At 31.5% G+C, this 26557-nt stretch overlaps 2 protein-coding genes and 2 long non-coding RNA genes across 10 annotated transcripts in view; 3 read left to right on the top strand and 1 right to left on the bottom strand.

Moving 5' to 3' along the window:
- Positions 1 to 2101: 2101 nt before the first annotated feature.
- Positions 2102 to 15379, top strand: LOC114940374 (prestin). Of its 6 annotated transcripts, none has more exons than XM_029315027.2 (15): positions 2102 to 2341; positions 3090 to 3117; positions 7425 to 7538; positions 8054 to 8215; positions 9934 to 10044; positions 10267 to 10442; positions 10960 to 11127; positions 12016 to 12120; positions 12227 to 12360; positions 12603 to 12765; positions 12887 to 13063; positions 13181 to 13453; positions 13810 to 13983; positions 14281 to 14410; positions 14748 to 15379. In XM_029315027.2, exons 1-15 carry the CDS (start codon positions 2300 to 2302, stop codon positions 14924 to 14926), a joined length of 2136 nt encoding a protein of 711 aa, XP_029170860.1. In that variant the 5' UTR covers positions 2102 to 2299; the 3' UTR covers positions 14927 to 15379. The 6 variants fall into 6 exon arrangements, with proteins under 6 accessions (XP_029170860.1, XP_029170863.1, XP_029170861.1 ...); XM_029315030.2 differs by lacking the exon at positions 2102 to 2341 and adding an exon at positions 2836 to 3011; XM_029315028.2 differs by lacking the exons at positions 2102 to 2341; positions 3090 to 3117 and adding an exon at positions 5143 to 5442.
- A 3640-nt stretch (positions 15380 to 19019) lies between these two features.
- On the bottom strand, positions 19020 to 19843 carry LOC146723934 (uncharacterized). Its single transcript, XR_014924290.1, has 2 exons — positions 19772 to 19843; positions 19020 to 19158 (listed from the first exon to the last, which is right to left on the bottom strand). It is a non-coding gene; the product is annotated as an uncharacterized LOC146723934 (long non-coding RNA).
- Positions 19844 to 21295: 1452 nt separating this feature from the next.
- The window catches only part of LOC114940333 (uncharacterized), a 60865-nt gene continuing 55603 nt past the window's right edge, over positions 21296 to 26557 (top strand). For both annotated transcript variants that reach the window (XR_014924293.1, XR_014924292.1), the window contains exon 1: positions 21296 to 21749. This is a non-coding gene — a long non-coding RNA (uncharacterized LOC114940333). The remainder of the gene's footprint in view (positions 21750 to 26557) is intronic.
- On the top strand, positions 22257 to 23350 carry Spase12 (Signal peptidase complex subunit Spase12). Its single transcript, XM_029314949.2, has 3 exons — positions 22257 to 22416; positions 22712 to 22771; positions 22865 to 23350. Exons 1-3 carry the CDS (start codon positions 22372 to 22374, stop codon positions 23045 to 23047), a joined length of 288 nt encoding a protein of 95 aa, XP_029170782.1. The 5' UTR covers positions 22257 to 22371; the 3' UTR covers positions 23048 to 23350.

Below are 26557 nucleotides of genomic sequence, written 5' to 3'. Positions count from 1 at the left end.
CCTCCGCGAAATCTATAGAAGCGGTCACGTATCAGCTCTTTCATTATAAAGCTTCCATACCCTTTCCCGGATGACTAACACAAGAGTAAGTACGCGAACGTGTTGAGCTCCGCTCGGCTTTCCTCCCCGATCTGGAACAAATTCCGCACATTTGCGCACCGCCCCTTTGCAGCCAGTTGCATTGTCGCGACAATGATTGAAAACTTTTGTTCGATTCCGATTGCCTCGCTCGCAATTTCGGTTATACGATGTTACGACGCGATGCGTATAAATATTTATGAGCTTGAGCAGAGACCTGCGCAACTGCGATATCGGTTTTTCTATTATAAATTCTAGCGAAAACATGTAGCCGGTTGCTTTTGAATTATAATTGTTCAAAAATCTATATTGTTCGTAAAAATTTCTGTACTAGATTTATTTCTTATTAAATTTCCATTTTAAATCTAATTTTTTCTAAATATAAACATATATAAGTTACATATTCAAGGTGTCCAGCAGATTCAATAAAAAAAATTCTCCGACCTTTTCAGATTTTCCAAGACCAGAAATTAATTTTTCCCCTGACTGTGTAGTAGGTATTATGTTTCCCAAATATATAATTTGCATATATCTATATAATAAATCAATTAAATGTTAAATCATGAAATCCTTGAGATATTTTTGTCAACAATAAAAAAGTTCGGAAGTTAAAAAAAATTGAAATTTTAATCAATTATACAATCTGCATTATGTACGATAATCGAAACAAACATATGTCTAAACAAACATATGTTGAAACAAATTATAAACTATTTAAATAATCACTTTTTTCATTTATATTATATTATATCGAATTTTTTAGTTTTATCTCTATTAAACACATTGAAATAAAATAACACGACGATGAAAATATAAATTAACGAATACGCTGTAGATGAATAGATTTTTAACAACACAGAAAATTAGCACGCTGGGGGTCAAGAAAAAGTTTATATTTATTTAATAAAAAATTTCAAATTATTGAGACAAATGTAGAATAATGTGAAAAAAACCAGATAAATAGTATAATTTCCTGATTTTTTCCTGACAATTCCAGATTTATAAAATTCCCTAACAATGCTCGGTTTTCCAGACCACTAGACACCCTGGCAATTATTAAATTTTAATTTTAAATCTAAATTACAAAAAAACAAACATATACATATATATATATGTATATAAGTTACATATATTATATTTGATAATATTAAGCATACGTTTTTAAATTTTTTAATAAAATTTTCTGAAAAACTATGAAACAAAATTGATAGAATATATTTCTATATAAAATTATCAAATTTAAAATAACATGCCATTTTCTGCATCTTGAATAACATACATCTCTTGACCTTGCATATGGTACCACGTTCCGAACGTAACGCACGAAAATTACACATTCTCATCGGAGGCGCCGCGAAATTTATCACGGCTGATAAAAACGGCAAACACGTGGATGCAAATAAATCGTATTGTTGGTGAATCGAGGCGGCGCCGCTTGTGCTTATGTGCAAACGCGATAAAAGACCAGTGAATACAGCGCGTCACAATGATAGAAATAAATCATTTTAAATAACAGTTACCAATTGTTTAGATTAAAAATATGTCGCGTAGCAAAACTGCCGGTTATCGTATTTTTTTTTTCGCTTTTTTCACTTGTTGCGATCCAATGCGACATCCAATGCGAGTTTAAATCATATTTTTATTTCTTTTTATTTCTATTTGAATATACGCGTAACTTTCTTACAAAATTTATTATAGAAAATTAATGAAATATTGAATTATCAAGCGGATATATAAATTAGCATAATTAATATCTCTATCTCTCTACAGTTTCTCTGTTTTTATGGCTGTGACAATCGACAGCGTCGAGTCAATTAACGCTTAAAGCGGCAAACGCAACGAGAGAAATCGTTCGTCCATTAAATGAGAAATCAAACACAATCGCTTTTATGCGTCCGTGTGATCTGTCTCTTCGAATTATCTCCTTTAACGAATAGCATGCGCTTCGATTATTCACAGTTCGCGCGAATAACAGAAGCAGATTGACGAGAAGGATTTATACATTGTCGCAAGCGACAAGAAGCAGTGTGGAAATTAAAACAACAGTGCCATCCAACGATCATGTCTGTAAATTATACTCGAAAAATTCCTAGTGTTAGTGTTATCGTTAACGCCCTACAAGCTTTATCGCGAGGAACAGTAACAAGAGAGATTAGTATAGCTACAAAGTCGCTATAAATAATACAGTGTATAGATCTACAGACGATGCGACAGTGGAACAATGGGATTTTCCAGGGACAAGTCGATGAGCGAGGAAAATCTGGTACGTAATAAATTCAAGAAGAGAAAACGAGACTTTGACATATTAAAAAAGAGGTCTGGCTTCTTCTCTCCTTTTCCTCCCAAAAAATATATGCGCGTTATCTTTCTCAGCTGGCGGAATTATGTACATAAATATACACGCGAGTCGATCGTGAATATGTATAATTGAGAAATTTTTCGAGAAATATACAAGTATTCATATACTTTTCCTATAGCGATGACCTTCTGCTTCCGAGTGTTTGTCTATTACAAAGAATGCATTTGCAATCATTATGCAAGCTGAGAATTATATATACGGTTGCATACAGCCCTAAATCTGGAATGTGAACACGAAGCCTAAGTACATACTATATGTAGATTTAAATTTCCTCCACGTGCAATAGAGCGATCAAACATGCAGAATGTTTGCAATTGTCGTTTGCATTATTTCAACATCCACAACTATCAAACTGATCGTTTGCTCTTCCAGAGCATGATATCAGAGAACGAAATTCAGTTCAAGTACACGCAAACTTATTACAGTTTAGCATAACGAGCCCATATCATGTATGGAAAATTGATAACGTATATCTGTTTCGAAATTGTAGAATTTCAACTCTGATTCTTGCTCTCTCTAGCCTATAAATCATTACCAGAAATTAATGTTAAATTAATTTTGTTTTAAATTTATCGTAAGTATTTTTTTTATTTTTTGTGTCAGGATTGATAACGCCTCATCGTATTATCAAAATCATATCTTTCTTTTTCAGCTGAGATTCAGCTCGGCAAGCGGAGAAGGTACGTTTCACTTGATACTTTTTTGCCATGACATAAATAATGAGGAAATTTGCTCGTTGATAAGTGTCGTAATATATCTCGCGAGCGATACGCGTAAAAAATATTTCTCCATCAAATGCTTATATAAACGTCATCTATTTTTCGTTTTTATTTTCGTCCGCCATTCGTAAACTTTTTAAGCCGATGTTTGCATATTTGTCAAAATCCATATACAAAAATTTGATGATTTAAATTATTCGAACGTGACACATTGTGTATTCCTCTTTATCATCACCGACAAAATGCATATATTATCATTTCAATTTTAAAAAATGCACGATCACGTTGATATCTCGGAAAATCGTATATATATATATATATATATATAATTTATGTATCGTTTCAAATAATTAAAAATAAATGAGTGAATAATCAGCTATTACATAAATACTTTAGAAACGCGTTCCAAAATGGTGTATTTAATAAGCGTAAAGATATTTACGATGTTTAGCGCACTTTGAGGTTGCGATTTCGCGGTGATAAAAAAAAAAACATCTATCCGCCTCTCCGTTGCACGTCGGTGCGTTTGTCCCCGTGATTTCTCAAGATCAAGAGAAATCTGACCGATATTCAGTGTTTCTCCTCGCAGAAACGCCTCCGGTTACTGATTAGAGCCAATAAACCGAGCGGTAAATTCATGCTGACGCGATCCTGCGTGACTTCCCTCGAGATTCCGCGAGAGTCGAAATTCGGCGGGCGACGAAATCGGCGGTGCCTATCAGTCAAAATCGATCCGTTAGTGCGTAATTGAAACGATCTTGAAGGAACGAATATTGCCGGTGGACTGCACGAGAACGAATCAGTGAAACGAATTTTTCTGGAGCAACAATAAGAGGGTTCTATACGTATTATCGCACATTTTCTTATTTTCTTCCCTCCCATCGATTTATCGAACAACGATTCTCTCCGACACCGGCCCTTCAAAATCGGATATAAGAAGAACGTTCGCTATTATTGTAAGAATATAATAGGTACGAAGGAAAATTATTTTCGCTTTTTTCACACGCATACAGTGATAATCGAAATAGAACACGGAGAGAATTTTCTCTTGCAATTTTTATCCTGAAAATCCTGGTAATTATGCGACAATATGAAAGAATTTTATAAGAATTTCTCGATTAATATTTACTACAAAAATAAAAAATATTAATATATACATAATAAATTTTATCATGTACATAGAGTAAAATTAATCAAATATTTTATTCTATATTTTATTATGATAGATATTAATGTATTTATTCCAATAAGATATTATCCCATAATTAGCATAATTTTCAGAATAAATTCTGAGAAAATTGCTATTAATCAATTAAACAGCTTATTTGTGGAGATACATACTTTTAAGATCTTTTGATGTGTACATTGAAAAAAAAACAGTTTTATAATTCTTATAAGTATTTATTTCAATCCTGTCAAATAGATCATTTATTTGAAACTAATAATATTTATTTGATATGAAAAATATTTATTTGATATAAAAAAATTCTTTTCAAAACAAATAAATATTTGTTTCAAGTAAATGATTCATTTGACAGTATTGAACTAAATATTTGTTAATTTAACAAATTTTGTTCACAGTGTATTTATCCAAAATTATTTGTTATTTGCAATATAAGAAATGCTAATTTTTCACACTCGCGCACTGAATTATGAAAATACACATTTACGATTAACAATAAGAAGAAACTTTCGACGGAATATCTCAATCGATCCGTGCCTTCTTCATCTCATATAAATACACACACGTAATTTGACAGCAGATGAAGAGAAGGAAAATTCAGAAATACACTGAAAAGGAGAGTTCAGAGACACACTAAACTCGGTTATCATTGACATTATAACGTAACCAGATTGCGATATATGCACAGTTACGACGAGTAGGCCGACAAAGGTATGCGTGTCCGTCATTTCCGCGCGATTTGCTCTCTCGCATCACGCTATATATGATGACATATCACTCCGGAGAGAGTGAGATACGTCACGTCGCGATTGTGAGTCTTTTTAAATTCGTTATACAACGCACGTGCGCGCTGTCACGAGTATAGAGAGCCGCATTATGCGTTCGTTTATCGCCGGGTGCACTTGCATGTCGCGAAACCGCGGACGCGTTTAATTAATTATTATCGAATCGACGGCGGTTGCCGCCGCAAGAGTATAATCGAGTTCAATTAACCGGATCTCTAATTCGACCAACACACTCATTCCCCACCCGAAGATGATGCTGGTGTATTGTTTTAATTCAGTAACTATATTACAGAATGATATTTATTAATCGCACATCACGTAAGTTTGCGACAATCAACAATTATTAAATCGATGTCGGACAATGCGAATCTGTAATAAGTGTTTAAATGTGTTTCTATGTCTTATAAAGACTTACTTTTACTTCTTTTTTTGACAAATTGTTATCTGTTTCTTAATTTTTTTCAGTCACATGTATAATAATACTCAAATATGTATATCTATATTTTATAACGTTTTAAACACATATTTTAATTATTATATTTTTCGAAGAAATAATTATATCGTAATAGCTAAATATCTTAAAAAATACAATTAATAAAAAATACAATGAAAAAAAAATAGATAAACATATTCGCGTTGTCTCGACGCGTCATGTTTAAGATAGTTTTTCTTACTGTTACTGTATGTTAATTTTAATTGATGTCTCTAGAGAGCTATCTATTGATGTAACACTAATCATGTGGCTTCACGATCATGCTCTACTTATCTCAATTAGCGACGCTCGGAATCCAATAAGTAATGTAAAGTCTTGAATGTAAACTGTATTAAGTGATATAGACGCGCATATTATCTTAATTCAAAATTATCTCCATTGAAAATATTGAATCAGGATATCGGCCAATTACACATGACAGTAAAACTGAACAGTACCGACCAGTGGCGCATCTTTAGTTATCAGACGTGCGTTTAGTTATCAGATCTGCTTAGCCCGTGAAAGTTCACTGATCATAACGCGAGTGGAGAGAATAATCGCGATTAATCAAGTTCCGAGACACCTCAAGGGACATTGTCGCGATGTCGACAGGTAGTTTGTGCTCGGTATATTAATAATTATATCGATATCATCGCGTAATCCACTTAATTGCGATATAATGTTCATTGACGGATGTTATCAATTAACCGCGTTATTGAATTAACCGCGAATGTGCACGCGAACGATATCTTATACTCACTATTATATCTCATTGTTAGTTTATCTGTGCTCGATTGTGGGAAATTTTTGAGAATTCTTGAAATGTCTTATTGGCTTATTTGAATTTATAAGCTTTAAATTAATATAAAATGTAGCGCTTTTTTATTTCACATAGCAGCAGATGGTTCACTTAATATTTTAAAAGAAATTAATTTTTTTTTCGAATATAACAAAATACATTTTCTGAAATAATATATATATTTATTATCGCTTATTTGAAAGAAAATCTTACCTTTGATGACGCATCAAACTTCGTTCCTGTTGTGACTGCAAATTGCGATTCAAATTTTCCGAAATAATGGCTTCAAATATTTACCAAAATAACTTGTCGAATACAATCAAACCAAACAAATCCTATTATACAACTCGATTGCACGTTATCGATTACGTGATCAATTTCTTTTGACAATGATGGTCATGCGAATCTAATCTTCTCATATAATACTCGTTTCGGTTTACACTGAACAAACGAAATTTGTTTACGCTAACCTTAACTTGATGGAAAACCTTGCAAGCTTGATAGATTGCGTTCGCCATTTACATTCTTAGCGATTATGTCGCGATTAAATCGTCACTTTAATAAAATACGCGTGATTAAGCACGAAAGGCGCGTGACATATCATGATATGCGTATATGTTTACAGACACAGAGGTATTTCCTCACTTAATCCATCAGATAAGATGAATCTTACTTCACCTATCTTTCTCATATCACGCTGGTTCAGCTGTTTAAAATTTTATACTATTAATAAACTAATTCCTGCAAAGTCTTCATTACATAATTTCACAACTATTAAAATAAAATCAAAATTTTATTTTCATTTAAATTAAATATCTATGTTTTACATATTATATAAAAATTATGCCGAGGAATTTTCTTCAAGTCACGTGAATTCGATAACGAAAATAGCAATGACAATTATCTGTCTAATTCAATAATTATATAGCCGAAAATACGTGTGAGAGAAAATTTCCATAATTTTGCCACATTATGAGAATAGTTTTTATATAGAATTTGTTATTTTAATCAATTATTGCTCGTTCGCAGATTACTCGAGCGACGATATGTCGATGACTGCTCCAGAATTGACAGTCAGACGACCGGTCTACCAGCAGGACCAGCTTAATCACTTGTGTAAATACGTGAAGCCCAAGAGAATCCGTAAGTGTCACAATCTACTCGAGCGCGGATAGAGATCGCGTTTATTTTTTTACCGTTTTCTTGCCTCGACCCGCACGTATTTTCTTGAGAAACTACCTCTCTGTGCGATAATCTCGAAACATTGACCGCTATTAGTAAAACCGGTTGAAATTGATGAATCAGTTAACAGAGGAGAACGCAAGATTCTTAAAGAAAGGTCATCTTTCCCAAAAATTAGATAACATTATATTCATATGAGAAAAAATTAAAGTTTTACGGTTTTAATGATGTTGATAATAGTTTTGAACTATCCGATCTTATTTTAATTTTTTCATTAATTTTTTAAATACACAATATGCAAAAATTTTTAACAATGTAAAAGTGTGATTAAAAATAACGTTAAAAAAAACGTTAAAAAATTGTATTTTATATTTGTCAAATATATAATTGAATTCTTCAAATAATTTAAATTTATATTCGAATTTTCCTAGGTATTTAATTTAATTAATCATAAAAATATCTGTCATTTTCTTTAGTTAGAAATGAACTGTCAAGACGATGCAAAAGTATCAAGCCAATTACGCTTTTAAAAAAATCGATACCCCTAATCGATTGGCTTTCTTCGTATAATTGGAAAAATAATATTTTGGGAGATGTTGTTGCTGGAATTACTGTTGCAGTAATGCATATTCCGCAAGGTATGTTGCATTAAACAATTTCAAAACAATATGCATAATAATAATAATTGGGACGCATCGGACGAGAATAAGCGAATTATAAATAAATTATTATTGTAACTATGTAACTAATCAAAGATATTCATGAAATGCTAGAAATTGCTAGAATTCGTAATTACGATGATAAGATTTATATCATCGAATATTTATATAGAACAAGAAAAACCTTTCTATAAAAAGAGTACAAAAACATACGTCAAATATGCATCATAAATAAGTACCCAATTTTTGTGTAATAAATGTTTTAAAAAGTTTAAAAAGAAAAAAATTACGATATATGTATTTGACGTTTTTTTTTGTACCATAAAATAAAAACTTCTCACTCACCCTCACCGATGCACAACGGCATAATCGTTACGTTGATCTCTCTCTGTAACATACAAATAAAAATTCAAATTATAGCGATAATCAAAATAATATTTTAAAAAATTATTATTTCTTGCATGCATCGCATTTTATATTTAATGCATACAATAATATGCGTAATATAAGCAGATATTTAATAAAGTAATTATCTTATAATTTTTGGAAAAAATTTATTTATTTTTTTTTAAGAGACAAGCTTTTTAGGATATTACATATAAAAAAGTTTTTTAATTCTTATTTAATAAATTACCCAAATAAGCAAACATATAATACTAAAAAAAGACAATAAATAAAGGAATAGAGAAGAATCACGTACACGATTGATAAAAAAAGTAATATATTAAAATAATAAATTACCTCAAGGTTGTTCTGCCGTTGCCCGATGCCTCCCAGACCTCCTCCTCCTCTCAGGTTGTTTCTCAAGCACTCGCACTTCATTAAGCACTCGCGCACGACACATTTTACACAGCAAACTCCCAAATTAATTAATACGAGATGAATCGTCCACGGTACGAAATAAACAGACGCGCGACACTTTGTACGGCACTCCCAAAATTTAAACTAATTAAGACGCGACTAAGCATTCATTTGCGGAAACTAGATGCAATGTACTTTTCAACGTGCGATTTCACTCGAATTACGCGATCGAGAAAATAAATATTGATGAAAACGAATCATGTGGGTATTTAGCTTCTCTTTCAAGTTAAATCTTTCAGATACTGAATTCTCCCACTAACGTTAAAATGTACCCATTTGAGAGGATTTTGTCCACGAAAAGCTGACAATGTAGCCTCTGCAACAGAGAGATAGAATATACATTATATAGATATAATATTTTTAAATAAATTATTAAAACATTTTTTTTAAATACAAGTTTTATTTTGTTTGCAATTATTTCATTAAAAAAGAAAAACGAGTAATAAGCGCAAATCAATAAGAAAGATCTTTTTAATTATAAATTAAATTATAAAATATTATATTTTATTACTAATAAATAAATAAATTTTCAATCGTGAAATTAATTAATTGCACGGCCTGTTAACCACTAATTGTTCGTAAATAATAATTGTTTCCAGAAACAGCCAAAGGAATGTCTCATTATCTGTCATTTCGAGTCTCATCGCATAAATATTACACATATACACAAACCAAACAAACGCCAAGGCAGCGTGCCAATTAATTTGTTTCTCGCATTTCTGATTAATTAATAAAACTGATCGACTATCATAAATAAGCTTTACCCATTATCTAAAATCTAAATTATTCGATCTGGCGATTCATGTTTATTATTTCACGCTCTATTGTTCTCGTAGGTATGGCGTATGCTATTTTGGGCAATGTTCCACCAATTGTTGGTATATACATGGCTTTTTTCCCGGTCCTGGTATATTTTTTCCTCGGGACATCCAGACACAATTCTATGGGTAGGTGTGTTGCAGGTTTCATTAAAAAAAAAAACTAAAGAACGCAGGACACAAATGAACACTGTGCATACTAAAATGACTTAATTTAGAAGCGTATTATTTAAATTAATTATTTCAATTATGCCTTCGAGTCAATGTTTATTCAGAAATTATGTTTGACTGCTGCTTAATTTAGAGAGCTCCGCAATTAAGCAGGATTGCCATGCTTCTATGTTAATTAAGGTACGTTCGCGCTCGTCTGCATGATGACTGGAAAAGTCGTTACTACATACAGTACCAGTGCAATTTCGGCAAATAGCACGTCAAGCGAGAACGGTACCTTAATTTCCGCCATAAACCATCAATACTCGCCGGTAGAAGTTGCAACCGCAGTTACATTCACGGTTGCCCTTATACAGGTAATTACGTTATACACATTCTAAATCCAATGCTGCTTATATTTTCTAAAGATTGTTATTCTGCCACATGTGTCTTTTCTTTTTTTTTACTGCGCTTCCAAGTTTTCTTTTCGCAAAACAATAATGTTTATACCAAGTTTAATTTAATTAAAATAAAAAAAACTAATAAATAATAGTAAAACAATATTTCTAAAAGATTAGTGTCTTAATTTTATTAGAGAATATATTTTTAATAATGCTCGTTGTTTTTCTTAGGTCCCTTAAAAATCAATTAACTTGATTTAATAATCCTGCCTTCAGCTTTTAAATTTTTAATAAAAAATAAAACAATTTTTAATTAATTAAAAAATTCTGAATTTTTCTCTTTCCTGTATCATATTTTTTTAAAGAGTCTTAATTTAAGAAATTCATTTAGCATTCTGCTCATTTTAATGACTTCATTCCCAGAGCCGCTTTATATTAATATTAATTTTGCTCCCTTGACCTCTCGGCATCGCTCAAAATTTCTTTCGTCTAGTTAGGAATGTACGTGCTGCGTTTGGGCATAATCTCGTCTCTCCTCGCGGACAGCCTCGTGAGTGGATTCACGACTGCAGCGGCGATGCACGTATTTACATCGCAAATAAGGGATCTCTTCGGGCTGAGCGACTTGCCACGACGCAGGGGTGCGTTTAAGCTTATTCTCGTGAGTACAGTAACAGCTAAGTTTTGTTTGGTGATGCAAACTGATGCAAACATTAGTCGAGTCTTTCTAACTGGGACGCACACGTCGCTATACTGATACTGCACTTCTTCTCTTATGTTTTTCCTTTCCTTTTTCCTTGCCGTCATGCAAACATGTAACGTTTGCACTTGCCCAACAATTTAAGCAATCGTGGCGAACGCTTCCTGTAGATATTGCCGTGTAATCAAATTGTAATTTAAACGTTGACAGAATATTTTGTGTACGTATATAAAGATTACGTGGCAAATAAAAGTCAAGGTTAGTTATTTAGATCGTGGATTGCAGTATGTAATATTTCACAGAGCTAATAATAAAGAATTATGTTTGACAATATACAAAAATGAAACTCAATATAATCACTAACTTCAAATAACCATTTCAATGACAATCAATAATACAATTGTTACGGAAGAATGCCTTATTGTAAAAAAAGCTGAAATAGGAAAAAATATATGTTTGCGTCAACTGCATTAATTTTCTCGAGAAAAATCCCAAAGCATCCATTTTTTAAAAATAATATATAAAACAATTTCTGACAAACAATTTTCTATTATATGTATATTTCTACTTATATATAAATATAAAATAATAGATAATAGATAAGCTAATATAAAATCGACATACTTTCTTTCAATAAAAAAATTGATTTAATATATAATTATGAATAATCCAATTTTATTTATCTAGTTTTCTTTCTTATATTAAAATTTACGGTTATTTTTCTCAAAATAAAAAATAATTTTAAATAAAATTAAATAAAATTAAAAAAAATCTTTCTTCTATAATATATATTTTTCGTAAACTTTTTTAAATTTATGTTATTGTGTTTGCCTCATTAATTTTTTTCAGACTTACGTAGACATTTTCAACAGTATAAACGACATCAATTTAACTGCCGTAATATTATCTTGCATCACTATCTTAGCACTTCTTTTCAACAATGAAGTTCTTAAGGTTGGTAAGACACGTAACTATACTTTAAATAGATAAATGTCGAAAGTATTTTATGTACCAAAAAACAACTTTTTTGCATTCTACGAAGAGATAATTTGGATTTCAGCCAAGAGTCTCAAAGTTATGTCCCTTCCCGATTCCTATCGAAATGCTTGCGGTAGTAATCGGCACTCTGCTATCGATGCAAATGAATCTTGCGGATACTTACAACGTGATAACTGTTGGCGATATACCGGTCGGGTAAATATACATTTTTACTCTTTTTGATCATTCTGTCAATTTATCTTTCACAGCTTCTAATAAAAAATTTCCAGTCTGTTGCGAAAAATATTATCTTCGTACGTATATTAAAAGTAGTCGCTTCAATTTGAATCAATTTTCTCCCCAAAAAATTATAAATTTCTCAGAAAACATATCTCTCGCACAAACAAGCTGTGAAAATAAACTGTTAAAACAAAATGTCATAATGTCAAGATTTTCAGATTGCCAGTTCCTTCGGTACCACCGTTATCGCTTATATCTGACATCTTAGTAGATAGTTTCGTGATTACCATGGTCGCTTACACAATATCAATATCTATGGCATTGATTTTCGCGCAAAAGATGGGCTATGAGATCGATTCCAATCAAGAACTGATGGCACAGGTAAATATTGAAAGTATCGCAATATTTGTAGTACACATTTTTAAATATATTAAAAATTAATATATTGTATTGCAAAAAACAATAATTATCTATGTATCTAAAAAAAGCGGGATATTTGCAGGGACTAGGAAATCTTGTAGGCTCCTTCTTTTCTTGCATGCCTATCTCGGCTTCGTTATCCAGAACTTTGATTCAGCAAACTGTGGGCGGACACACACAGCTGGCAAGCTTAATATCATGCGCAATCCTAGTCAGCGTATTATTATGGATCGGTCCATTCTTTCAGCCTTTGCCTCGAGTAATTATTTCCTTTATCGTTTTTCGACAGCCTTATCTAGCTTACACTTGATAAAATGTGTTAAGAAACATTTTAGAAACATTTGATAAATGATCATGACGCACGTCGAACGCGCAGTGTATTCTAGCGAGCATAATCGTGGTGGCGTTGAAAGGGATGCTGATGAAGGTGACCGATTTTATAAAATTTTGGAGACTGGACAAGACGGACGCCGGCATTTGGGCCGTCACTTTTATTGTCGTGATACTCTTTGACGTCGAGTATGGCTTATTGGTTGGCGTGCTTCTCTGCATCGGACGACTACTTGTTCTCGCGATGCGCCCTTACACGTGCAAGCTCGCCCTAGCACCCGGCACCGAGCTCTATCTGGACGCCAGGAGATACAAAGGAGTATGGGCAGTTTGTAATTTCATTCCTAACTTTTCCCGGCATTATTTTATTTCTTTCTCCTCTTTTTCTCCTTTCTGATACGCGCATATTCAGTCTCTTGCAAATATACGAAAATTTAAAAAAATAACGAATTATAATGAAGTTTGAACTTTCAATTTAACGTTCGAAGAAGAAATGATAAAATGCAAATTCTGTGGAATTATATTTTTCAAATAATTTGAATCTCTCTGCAGCTCAGAGAACGATTTTATTTGTTCTGCAATTTTTGCTAAATTTAATGAATCGTTTGAATAGCAAATTAATGAGAATCGATCAGAAAATAAATTTTTTTAAATTCGAAAAACAAATATTTTCAGACCGTAGAAATTCCTGGTATAAAAATATTCCATTATTCCGGCAGCCTGAACTTTGCGTCCAGGCAATATTTTCGTGAGGGAGTGTACAAGATTGCGGAGCTAGTGCCTCAAAAAGAGCTAAACAGACGACTGAAAGTTTCGTCTAACGGCATCGCGACGGAGGAAATTAAAAAGGTAAATGTATGTTCAATTTAACGAAATTTCGAAAAAGTCGGGTGGAAAAAAATATTAAATTATCCGGCGCATAATTCTACATTTATTTAAGATAAATAACTAGCTTTGTGTGTCGTATATTTTCTCCTATCTTCATGGAATAAAAATTAGCTACAGCTAAATTTTAGCTGTCCCTATATTACACATGAAATTTTAGGTATAATAATTAAATTTCAGGTTGTAATATAAGGATAGTTAAAATTTAGCTATAATAACTAATTTTTTCGTATTTAAATATACGCTCCATCCTTAATTTAGCGGCTACGAATTCTCATATTGGACTTCACCGCGCTGTCGCATATCGATCTGGCAGGTGCGAATGCGATGCGAAGCATCGTCGATGAGTATTGCGGGATAAAAGTATCAGTTTATATAACGGGTTGTTCCGGTAAGTGTATTTATATAAGTCAATCTTAGTTAGACGCTTAAATTTATATTTGTGTAACTTCGATCAATGATATAGGTTAATTATATGCAAAATTTATTCAATGTTATTTGTGACATCTCTTATATCGGTTTCTCTCCGTTTATATATCTTGATGCGTCTTAAATATAAAGAAGGATCTTATATAAATCATGTATTTCTATAGTTACTAATAAACAAACGAGAGATTTTTTTCTGCTTTTCTGTAGTATAAGTATTCATTCATCAAAGTTACGTCAGTGTTTCAATATTTGGAATTAACTTTTATCAAAAATAAAAATTCGATATCGCAATTGTGCAGGTCCAGTTTATGAAAAAATGAGAAAGTACAACCTAGACGAGCACAACGAGAATCATTTCTTTGCCATGTTTCCCACCGTCGCCGACGCTGTGCATTTCGCACGTTCTTACAGCGAAGTGCCGTCGATACCTACGTGGAATACTCGGATTCACGATGAGAACTGCATCAGCAGACTATGAGACCCGCCTGAGAATAGCGTTATGGTATACAAAAAAGGACGAGTCGTCATTTTTCTTTATTGTCACAAATATTTATCACGAATATTTATACGCTGCATGATGTTTAATGCAAGGATTCCATTTATCTAATATATGTAGGTGCTCCAATACAATAAGTATTTGGCACAATGATGATTGGTGCGCAAATAGTATTTTATCGTATATTTTTTATAAATTTTAACTAAGAAAAGTTTCTCGAAAGAAATATCGCGAATCCTTAAATGACAGCGGATTATTCATGTGTCACAGTAGGTGAAAGATAGGTGCAAATTGAACTCGAAAAATAGGCAGAATATAATAATAAAATTAAATAAAGAAATATAAAGTTGAATTTTGTTAATCAATAACAAATAAAGAAATTTTGTAACAATATTCCTTAATAAAATTTATAATAAATAGAAATTATTCTGTGAAGATGTGTTGGTATATAATAGATCCATAACGGTTCTCTCAACAATAAATTTAACAACAAATCCTTTTTTAATCCCGATTATTCATAGCAACATCATCATCGTTATCAATAATTGTCGCCTGAATAAATTATATTATATATATTATATTTTACATTTAAAGAAAATTTGAAATAAAATGCAAAATACAATTGTTTTATAGGAATATTGTGAGAAAGTAAAAATGAGAATAAATTAAATTTTTATCGCATGCAAACGAGATGAGATTAAAAGATTGAACCGCGAAAAAGACGAGGGAAAAGATTAAAGACAAAACAGGTTAAAAAAAAGTTTATATATATAGCCTCGTGCTGTTGCGCGGATTTTTGGCTATGAGCCATTCAGTCACGAAGAGTGATGTGGAATTAAAAGGCCAGAATGCATCCTTCAAGTGAATGCAACGAAACATAGCTAATTTTGGTGATGGCCGAAAAGTGATCATTTCCGGGCAAAGGGCAAAGTATTTTCGCGAATTTGGACGCCGTCACCTATGTCAAAAGGTATTAAACACTCTTGCTCATATTTGTTAAATTTTCATTATTTTCAACTATATTTTATTTATTTACGTTTGTTGCATTTGTAAAATTATTTTGTCACAAATTTCAAAAAATTCTATTAATAAAATAGTGTACTTAAATTGATCTGCGACATTAATAAAGAAAAAAAGAGAAAAAGTTCTTATTACAACTGAAAATTATTATTATTCATGTAAATCACATATAATTTCTTTTCTTTATGAAACAACTCTATAAAGCAGTCTATTGAAGTTTCCTTTGCTCGTTAATAACAATGAACGATATGATTCCACAGAGAATGTATCGTTTAAAAGTACAAATTTTATAAAAGAATGAATCTTTAAACTTGATTCTCTAGTGGTTTATACAATTAAAAATACAACAAAACACTCTTCATTACTTGTAAAATATTTTATCTTATTTTGTAAATATAAAATTACGTTAACATAAAGCTGTATAGTAAAAATTAGAAGTGTGACATAAATTTATAATTTTAGAGATTTATAGTGTGTATTCATTGTGTGTCCTAGTTATAGTTCTATAATAAATACAACTATAAAATTTTTAATTTTTAATTTAATATTTTTTAAAAATATGAGCTATCATAAAATGTTTTTTTTTATATTTTTATTTGACGTATTTCTATAGTACAATCTATCATTCAAGCCCATGGTTCCATCATCATTTTAACCTCATTTTAACCGCATTGATTGATCAAATATTTTTGTCGGAAAGTCTAATGAAAATATATGGGATGTTTTATGAGAAAAGAATAACGCATCGTGCGCGCAAATGGCAATAGTTTTTAGTTTTTCAACCACTACCTAAACAATTCAAAAATTTTGAATAACTTTTGATTTATTCGTTAGTTTATGAGCTTTCTAACAGTGCTATATATAAATAATGTAATTTAAAAAAAAACTTAAAAAATTTTAAATATAAATGTTATAACCTACTTATAAAAATATCTACAAGATACAATTTGAAAAATTGCAGCATTCAATTTAAAGTTTTTAGATAATAATTTAAAATTGATATCAATGGATATTGAACGTCTTTATTATAAAATTATTAATTTTAATAGTTTTACGTTCGACAGTCATGTCTATTTTAACGAGAATTTCGTAATGTTAAAATTACGCCAAAACGTATTTGCTCGTTTGAATAATTAAAATGGAATCTTTTTCCTTGGTAATATACTGGTGCACAATCGTGCAATTATAATGAGCAGCTCAACTTGTAGCGCTATCGCAAGTCTTTCTTTAATTATGTTTATGTAGTAATATTTTACTCATTTACAATTCCAAGAACCAACATTGTAATAAGTATAAGAACCCAAGTTCAAGAACTAAAAGTTATATTAAATAATAAAAATGCTTTTATTTACAGAATAGCAAATTTATATTCAAGATTATATCCAAAGTAAAGAATCAAATGTTGAAATAAATCAAATTTTATAATAAAAATTTGATATATATAATAACTTTTTAAATAATATCAAGAATAATATAAAAAATAAAAAAGAATATTTATGACTTAAAAAAAAGATTCAGTAATTATATTTAAATTAGCCAATATTTAAAATGTCGCAATGTATTATACATTCTATTGTTAAAAATAAAAGAATAAAATAATTAACGAATCTTTTCAAAAGAGAAAAGTATTTTCCATTTCACTATTAAAAATTAAATCAATAAAATTCTCAGAAAGATAATATCAAATATTCCAAGCTGTGCTTGTCATTTCATCAATATGCAAAATAATTAGAAGTCATATATACACATACCCTCGCCGTACTTGTACAGGATTTTGCTTGGATAGCTCATTTCAAAAACTTCGGCAGGCAAAAATGAGAATTTTCCTATCTCATAATTACGTGTGCGATGCGACAATTGCTATTTTCGCAAATCGCACGTGCCGCGTTTTCCTCGCAGATTCGTTACGAATGCAACACGTGCGCGAAAAAGTCGGAGATGCGCGATGCACTGTTTGGTACAACGTTAAACTCCGCGACGACGAGAGAATTTCTACTGAGGCTCTCTACTTCCAAGAAGAATAGTATATACACCGAACGTAGAAATCGGGCGGCGTTTTTTTTTCTTTTTAATACTCGCGCGCGTCGCAACGCTAATCGACGTCGATTATTCGCACTGTTCGAGATTTCGATAACGCATGTCTTGCTTTCGAAAGTCGTGTTTTGCTGTCATTTAAATCAAGAGATACAGTCGTGTCTCTCCGCGCCAAGTCACGCGCGACGAACAGAGAGATGAACCGTGTATCCGTCTGTTCTGTTCGGTATTCTGTTTGCCGAGCAGGGTGCGAAAAGCTAACGAAAGTTACACGTGAAAATTTAACGGTTCATTAAATTCGCGCAATGATTAATGCTGCTAGATGAACACGAGAGACAAGATTCTTAATATGATTTAGAATAAAATAGGATACCGTGAAATGAAAATATGTCTTTCATCGAATTCGATTACAGTAAGAGAAAAAAGGGCAAAACGGTAAAAAATCTCAAATGTGCCATAGAAAAAAAGAATTAGCCACCATTAGCTCAATTTTAGCTGTTCCTATATTTACAACTTGAAATTTAATTATTATGCCTAAATTTTAGTTGTGGGAACTAATATTTTTTTAGTTATAGTTTGATGGAGAATTTTCTATTTAATTATACAGCTAAAAAATATTAGCTATTACAGCTAAAATTTAAACATAATAACTAAATTTCAGGTGTAATATAAGTACAGCTAAAATTTAGATTTTTAGATGGTAACTAATTTTTTTCCCTTGATGATATGCAATATAATTACAATTATTCAATTGTCTGCGATTATTTGCACATCGTGCAATCAAATATTTAAATGTCCTAACAATGCATATACATATGTACATATGCGCAATAGCATAGATCAAATTTTCAACATGTATATTTTTGTAATAAGAAGATAAAGTTTTAAAATCCTTTAATTTAACAAGAATAATAAATTTATTAAACTATGATTATGACTAATAAAGAAACCAAACTAATAATTTACCAAACAAATATAAATGATCAATCAACTCACCAACTGTTGTATTACTGTTGAACACAGCTGTGACTACATAATAATTGTACTGCCGTTGCATAGCCATTGTAATACTGCTGTTGCTATAGTACTGCTGCTGATTCCAATTTCCATTGAACTGATTGCGTTGCCGTTGCATTCTCGCTGCCACTTAGTTATTTGTTCTTAAATATCAAATTTAAACATATGTAATATCACATATTGAAATAAAAAATTTGCTAAATAATATATAACAATTTGCGAAATTTTTTATAATTTGAGAAATTAAATTAAGATTTTTATTTATTTTTAATAAAATATATATTGCACATTTATTTACAACTAATATTTATTCTCGAAAATTAATTTCTCATAATTTTATTCATATATTTAATAATATTCGGAACTATATAGTCGCGCGAAATTAGCTTGACAAAACTGTCACATTATTGATGTCACAACGCATAATATAACAGTTATTTGATACTTTTCTCGACATTCTCGATATTATAATGAGGAATCAAATTAAGATTTTTATTTATTTTTAATAAAATATATATTGCATATTTATTTCCAACTAATATTTACTCTCAAAAATTAATTTCTCATAATTTTATTCATATATTTAACAATACCCCGAACTATGGTCGCGCGGAATCAACTTGATAAAACTGTCGCACTACTGCACATTTATATTGATAATTATTATCAAACATGTTAAGTTTTCATTAGATAATTTATTAGATAAGTAAATATATTTGAATAATGAATATATTACTTGAATAATGCCATACATACCTTGCAGAGAAGACTCAAAAGTGGACTCGACCATATTTTGTTTGCCAAATACAGTGGCGGAAAGGTAGCCGTTAATTCCTTCAAAAATAATGATCATATCATTAATCATGCGGTAATATAGTTTCTTCGACATTCACGATGCTCGATCACGTTTACGTATAACAACAAGTGTCCCAATATCGATAATTAATTGTGTCTAATAATATTTACATAGACGGAACACAGAAATCGACAACCATCTCTACTCCCGATTCCACTGCAGCACTGTGAAGGGTGCTCCGATTGTATCGTGCAAATCAAATATGGTTGTCACGAATTTTTACCAACCAAATAAAGAAAAAGGGTGCCCTAATTGTCAAGTGCAGCCAATCGAATATTCGCTATATACAGTGATACTAACTTTTCAGCGAGAAACATTAGACACATGAATATCGAATCGCACGATTAATTCTGTTTATTGAATAATAAACAGAATCGATAGCTAATTGCATGAGACACTTTCTTGCAAACAAGCATCCTTTATCATTAATTATTAATAGATACATTAAATTTTCATTAGATAATTGATTCATTACATATAGAAGAGTGAATATTTATTAGATAATTAATTTATCATTTAATAATATTAGAAGATTATTAACGATATTACCATTTAATAATATTAGAGAATTATTAACGATATTATCATTTAATAATATTAATAATATATTATAATAATATTATAGAAGTAGAGAGAGAGAGAGAAAGAGAGAACAGAGAGAAAACAGAGAGCAGAAAAAGAGAGAAAGAGAAAATGTGTATGTGTGAATATATATCATGAGTGAGAGAGCGAAAAGTTTGAACTAATCATCTCGACAGACACAATGATACCAAATAATACTGACAATGAATGAGACGCGAGATTGTTTATGCTGTACGAAAGAGAAAGAGAGAGAGAGAGAGAGAAAAAAAGAGGGAGATTTTCGGAGCCCGCTGCTTTGTTTACATAACAGCTGTTACACCGTGTGCTATTCCATTCAAACATACACCAATGTAAAATATTTATATATCAATATAATAATGTCTGTCTAAACACACTTGTCATAATTAGTCAAACGTGATTATTCTCACTCGTGTCACGTCATGAATATTTTCTCTCTTTACGTCATTCACGCAATGTGCATCATCGAGAATAATAAATCAATAATCCAATAAATATTGCGACGCGATTTATTTATTAATTACCAATGACAAAAGTTATCTTATATTCAATTTTCAATAAATACCTCATTTGCATACGTACATGTATACGTTTCAACACGCAGCATCACAAAGTGTGTGTGTCGATAGACTGCGTATACTACTTCTATATTAATAGGCATTATTAAAAAATTAATAGAGAGTCAATAATCTTGAAAAAATCAGATTATAGGAACTCTTCTCCCTGCATCCAATGGGAGCGCGCGATCTGTTTGCGATAATCCATAATCCAATCAAATTCGTCACTAGCGCATCCAATAGATGTCGATAAAAACTAGCCCTCGGATGTAATCGCGTCATACCGAACATATTTAATGCGCATAGTACATGCTCGTATTATTCAACAACGGTGGGCCGAGGGATTCGGAAGTGGTTTTCACGTTCGTCTCTAATATTATATCGAGAGTGATTAATTAACGTCGCGAGTGACGGAGGAACGGAATCGAGCGCTGATTAATTAATTACTATACGGTATGATATATTAATGGTCGCCAAGAGTTTTATTCGACTCGCGACTCCGAGTTTTCGCGAGTGAAGAAGTTTCGGTGCCGCAAAATGGCGATTTTAGTATCGGGAGTGCCGAATCGAATTTTAATATTCTATTGCGTGCGCGAGTGATCGGAATTTTGGAAACTGACTTTTTACGAGTGAGATGCTTGGGCAACCCGGAGGATGTCGTCATCGACGAGACGAGGATGAAAGCCTGAGAGAATCTGGACGGAGTTAGGGCAACGAACGAGTGAGCGATAATACATTTTTTTCGTTTTTTATGCATATATGGTAAACCTCAAAAAGGCGCCAAATTCACGTCTACATAAAAGTTATATGCATATATAGAAAGAACATGTCGAAGAAAAATGTTAGAGGTTATCAGAGACATATATCTGCTTACAAACTTTGTTAGAGAAAGATATATCATATATCCATGATTATTAAGACTGATAACTCATTATGTCAGGATGATCTATATAAGATATCAGAAATAGTCTATTATCGAATTCTTGAAGAAAAATATATGTATAAAGACTTTGTTGAGTAATTTTGCAGCATAGTTGCACGCACATATCGATGTATTACATCTCCAAACGAATTGAAGTGCACGCAGACACAGAGTAGCGCGCATCACGCATTTAAACGCGCTTAGAGATCCATTTGAAGTTGGCTTTAAAATTTGCGCCGCATGTGACAGTTGGCACGTGCGCGCGGAGCCGACTTTCGCATCTGCGCATTCGCCGACGTGCACGCACGCTTGTGCTACACGTTCGTGAAGATCGAAAGAGCCGACCGAGCGTTCTTATCTGGGTGGGTGTGTGTGTGTGAGTTGTTGGTTTCTCGCCGCCACGTCCTTATATTTATTTACAATGAACGCGTGGACGCAGTACTTTAAATCCATCCCGACGCATATGGTAAGTAGCAAAATATTTAAATAATTATACTAATAATTAATTACTATTGTATTCTTCACATGATATAGCCCAATGATAACGTTGATTTATTACGAGAGGTTAGGTTGTCGAGCACCGTATGTTAGTGTAATTGCGAATTTTGATAGATTCTGTACAATAAATTGTATTGTAAATTTGTTGGTATTGTCAGCATCTCTGTTGACATTTGAATTTTTATGCAAAAGTATTATTTATAAAAAAAAATATCCATGGCGAAGCTTTATATTATGTTTACGTATCTCATTACTTGTTACAGGATTATGATGGCCAAGCTAGAGCAGAGAAATATTCGCGAGTTATAATAACAGTATTTGGTGTAAGTTACAATACTTTATTTTTTGGAATTCAAACAACACATGTCAAATGTTGATAATTTCAATGTAGAAACTTTGTATCGCTTTGTTTACAGGTGGTTGGGTTAATCTGGGGTTACGTTATTCAACAATTCTCACAGACAATTTATATTTTGGGTGCTGGTTTTGTTATGGCAGCATTAATCACCGTACCTCCATGGCCTATGTATCGCCGCAAACCATTGGATTGGCAAAAGCCGCAGTCTGAAGTTACCACTAAACTCAAGAAGAAAAAATAATCGCAAAGTACTTTTGTGATATTATTTTAAATGTAATACAGCAAAGCATAGTGCAATCTTGTTTACAACAATGTAAATTTGATTGCTGAAAATGGAGATCTATATATACCACTAAGCATTTATCTTTATGTAATCATGAGATACGAATGTCTTTAATGTGTGAATGCGGATGTATGTCAAAATAAGTGCAAATGTGAAAGATTAGGTCTTTTCGTAAGATTTAAAATACAAATATATGTGCACTGTAATAGTTGTTGGTTACATAAATGTGAATTATAAAAATACATTTTATTTGGATAAGAACATGTTTTCATAACTCGATATTCGATATTTATCCTATAAATAATATGTGATAATATTAAATAATATATTAATATGATAAATCAAGGAAATGTTTAGAAAAATTAATAAGATTTTAATGTCAGCTCAAACAATTAAAAAAAAGAAATATAATCAATTATCAAACTGTCATTGAAATAGATCACAAAATAATTATTTTTTTATTTGTATATTTCTTATATAATGCAATAATATTCAACATGTCTGTCTTTGTACATACGAATACTAAGTATTAAAGATAATATTTGAACATTTATTAGATATATCATAATTTTGTATTATAATTTTATTTATAAATACATATTATTTGGAATATTAAAATATAGAATTAAATTTTTAATTAATTTAATATGAATAAGAATAAAAAGAGAAAGGCAATATGAATATATAAAAAGAAAATTATTATAAATTGTTTAAATAAAATAAAAAATAGATATATTAGATATTTTTATATATAATGTTTATTATAAGTGGCTCAAAAATATATATTATCCAAAATTATCGATTTTCTCGAATGGTACATTTGAAACACACATTACACTTTATCTATACATAAAATGTTCTTGTAGCAATTACTATCCATATAATGCAAGCGCAGAAAAGTACACCGCAAAGCCTAGATATATAATCAAATAATTACGCCCAATGTATTGCTTCGACTTCACAAAATTACGAGCGGTTACATAAAAAGGGAATGAAAAAGTGAATCGTAATCGTTATATCTGCAACAGTTTCACAGCGGCGATAGTGCGTTTCCCTTCCGTAACGGAACCACCTCTTATATAATCGTAAAGCAGAAAAAACGTAGTGTAATGTAACATATAGCGGCAACTGTGATCACTTTTCCGGTTCGTAAACCGTCGATCAATTAAAAGTGTTCTTCGCGATTACGGCATACCGTTGTCCCGATCAAAGACCCGTTGGACCTGCTCCAACATGTGACTTTCATCGATCACGCTATCCATTTTCTCCGATCGCGAACTGACCGAGGTCATCATCATTTCCATCAGAATCGCCGTGAATTGACTTTCACGCGCTTCGATTAGCTACCGGCTTCGATCAGAAATGGTAATTATTCGAAATACGCGGTGTAGAAGATTGCATTTAAACCTGTAATCGTATAAGCTGACATTTAATTTTTTATTATTATTATTATTATTATTGAAAAGATAATTGTGCAAATTATAATCATCATATTTTCGGACTTAACTGAAAAAAGAAAGAAAAAAATACACCATAAATAAATGTATATTTTTATAAATTTGAATTATATTTCCATTTTATATATTTATATAAAAATTAATATTAATTTATCAAAATGACATTTATATAGTGTTTGTTTTAAAAGTCCTCGTTGAGTCATATACTTTTCTCCGAAATATATTAAACACATGGCATAATACCGGATCAAAAACAACTCTCATACATCAATAAAAAGCTTATGGTGATGAGGCGAAAAGTCGTTTGCGAGCACGTTCACGTATACCTTACGTAATCGAACTACCGGATATTGGTGCAAATTTGTTGGGAATGTAATCTTTCTCCTGGATCGCGCCTTTTATTTTAATCTCTTTTTTTTCACTTTTTTTCGATTGCGCGCCTACCTGTCCTCTACGCAAGACATGTAATGTGTATAAGAGTTACGAAACGCTTTCTCCCTGTATGATGGATATTTTAAGTATGCAACTTGCACTACTTCCTGTGTAATGCAGGTAGGCCCACCAATCCGTGATCGGAGGAGAAAAGGGAAGGAGAAGAGATAATTGCAACTAAGCATGCAATGTACGACACGGTCGCGATCGTTACCTTGGTCTTAACACTGACACTTCGTTTAGGGAACTTCATAATTGACCTGAAAGCAGGAAAGTCCAACGAGATCAATTAATTAGGAATCTATACGCAATCGATAATCCGTCTCGAGGGATCGAAAATCGTGGAACGAGTCGCGTTTAGTATTTCTTTTTTTTTTTTTTTTTATAATCGAAGGTGTTATACATAATTTATAACTCTGAAATTATATCTTTTGCCCAACCCGGCTTCAATCGCGATATCTTTTCCTTTTTTATTACCTCTTTTCTTTTTTATTATCTCTGTAATCTATTTCGACAAATGTGTATTAACTAACGTATATAAAATACTCAATATATATGTAAGTCTGTTACGCTTGCGGAAAGAAATTATTCATACAGAGAAATAAATTCGACGCAATCAATGTGCGCGTGCAATGCACTGTATTTACGTATATGTATTAGACAATTAAAGATATTTATCATTCGGGTCTGGGCGCAAACTTTCGCTCGTCTAACATCATTGATTCGCAATTAACGATTGGGAACGCGATTAAATTAGGGAACGTGAAATCATTTTACGCAAAATTGCGGACACGGGATGCTCGTGAGTTATGTCATTCGTGACTACGTTACTTAAGTATGCGCCCGTCGTTATATCGTATTATGCTTAAGTAATGAATTTGCATTTCGCAGAGAACTCTGACCTTTTACACGAGAATCAATCGAAACTCCAATTTCTCTCCGAAACCAGGTGTTTTTTCAGCGTAATATTATGAATCAGCATGATTTATCGATTCAAAAACTTTCCGTGCATTCATATACATGATATAAAAATAGATAAAAATATTTTGAAAAAAAATATTTTCAAGTGTGTTAAAAAAAAAGTTTTTATTGAATTAAACATTTGAACCGATTACTTTTTGTATTGATTAAATTAAACATTAATTAAAATCAAATCAAAGTATCACTTGACGAAAATATTCTGCACAGACTAATTCGCTTCGCTTCGTACGTGATGTAATGTAAGATTTCCTGTAATTTTTGTACCATCTATTGTCAATATAACTCAGTATAATTTACAAGATTGAATCTTATGTTTTCAGGTTTCTGTGCACAAACTCTCACTTATTTATTCACTCTTGCGGAAGCATATTTTTCTCCCGCATATATATGCACACGCATCTTTATTATATATATATATTATAACAAATCACTAAAACACAAAATTATAGTACATTATTTACATAAAGACATAATACAAAAAATGATAAAAATATTATATACAAGATTATCAAAGCAAAGTAAAATAATATCTTCATCCCAAACCACACTGCGCATCATTGCAATAAAAAATAAATGTTTATGCATATTAAAAAAAGAA

This window comes from Nylanderia fulva, unplaced genomic scaffold (genome assembly GCF_048542155.1).
Source record: "Nylanderia fulva isolate GAGA-0341 unplaced genomic scaffold, ASM4854215v1 Scaffold16, whole genome shotgun sequence".
In the NCBI taxonomy this organism is placed as follows: domain Eukaryota; kingdom Metazoa; phylum Arthropoda; class Insecta; order Hymenoptera; family Formicidae; genus Nylanderia; species Nylanderia fulva.
Note: the sequence above shows the minus strand (reverse complement) of the source record. Positions and strands in the feature narration are given on the sequence as shown.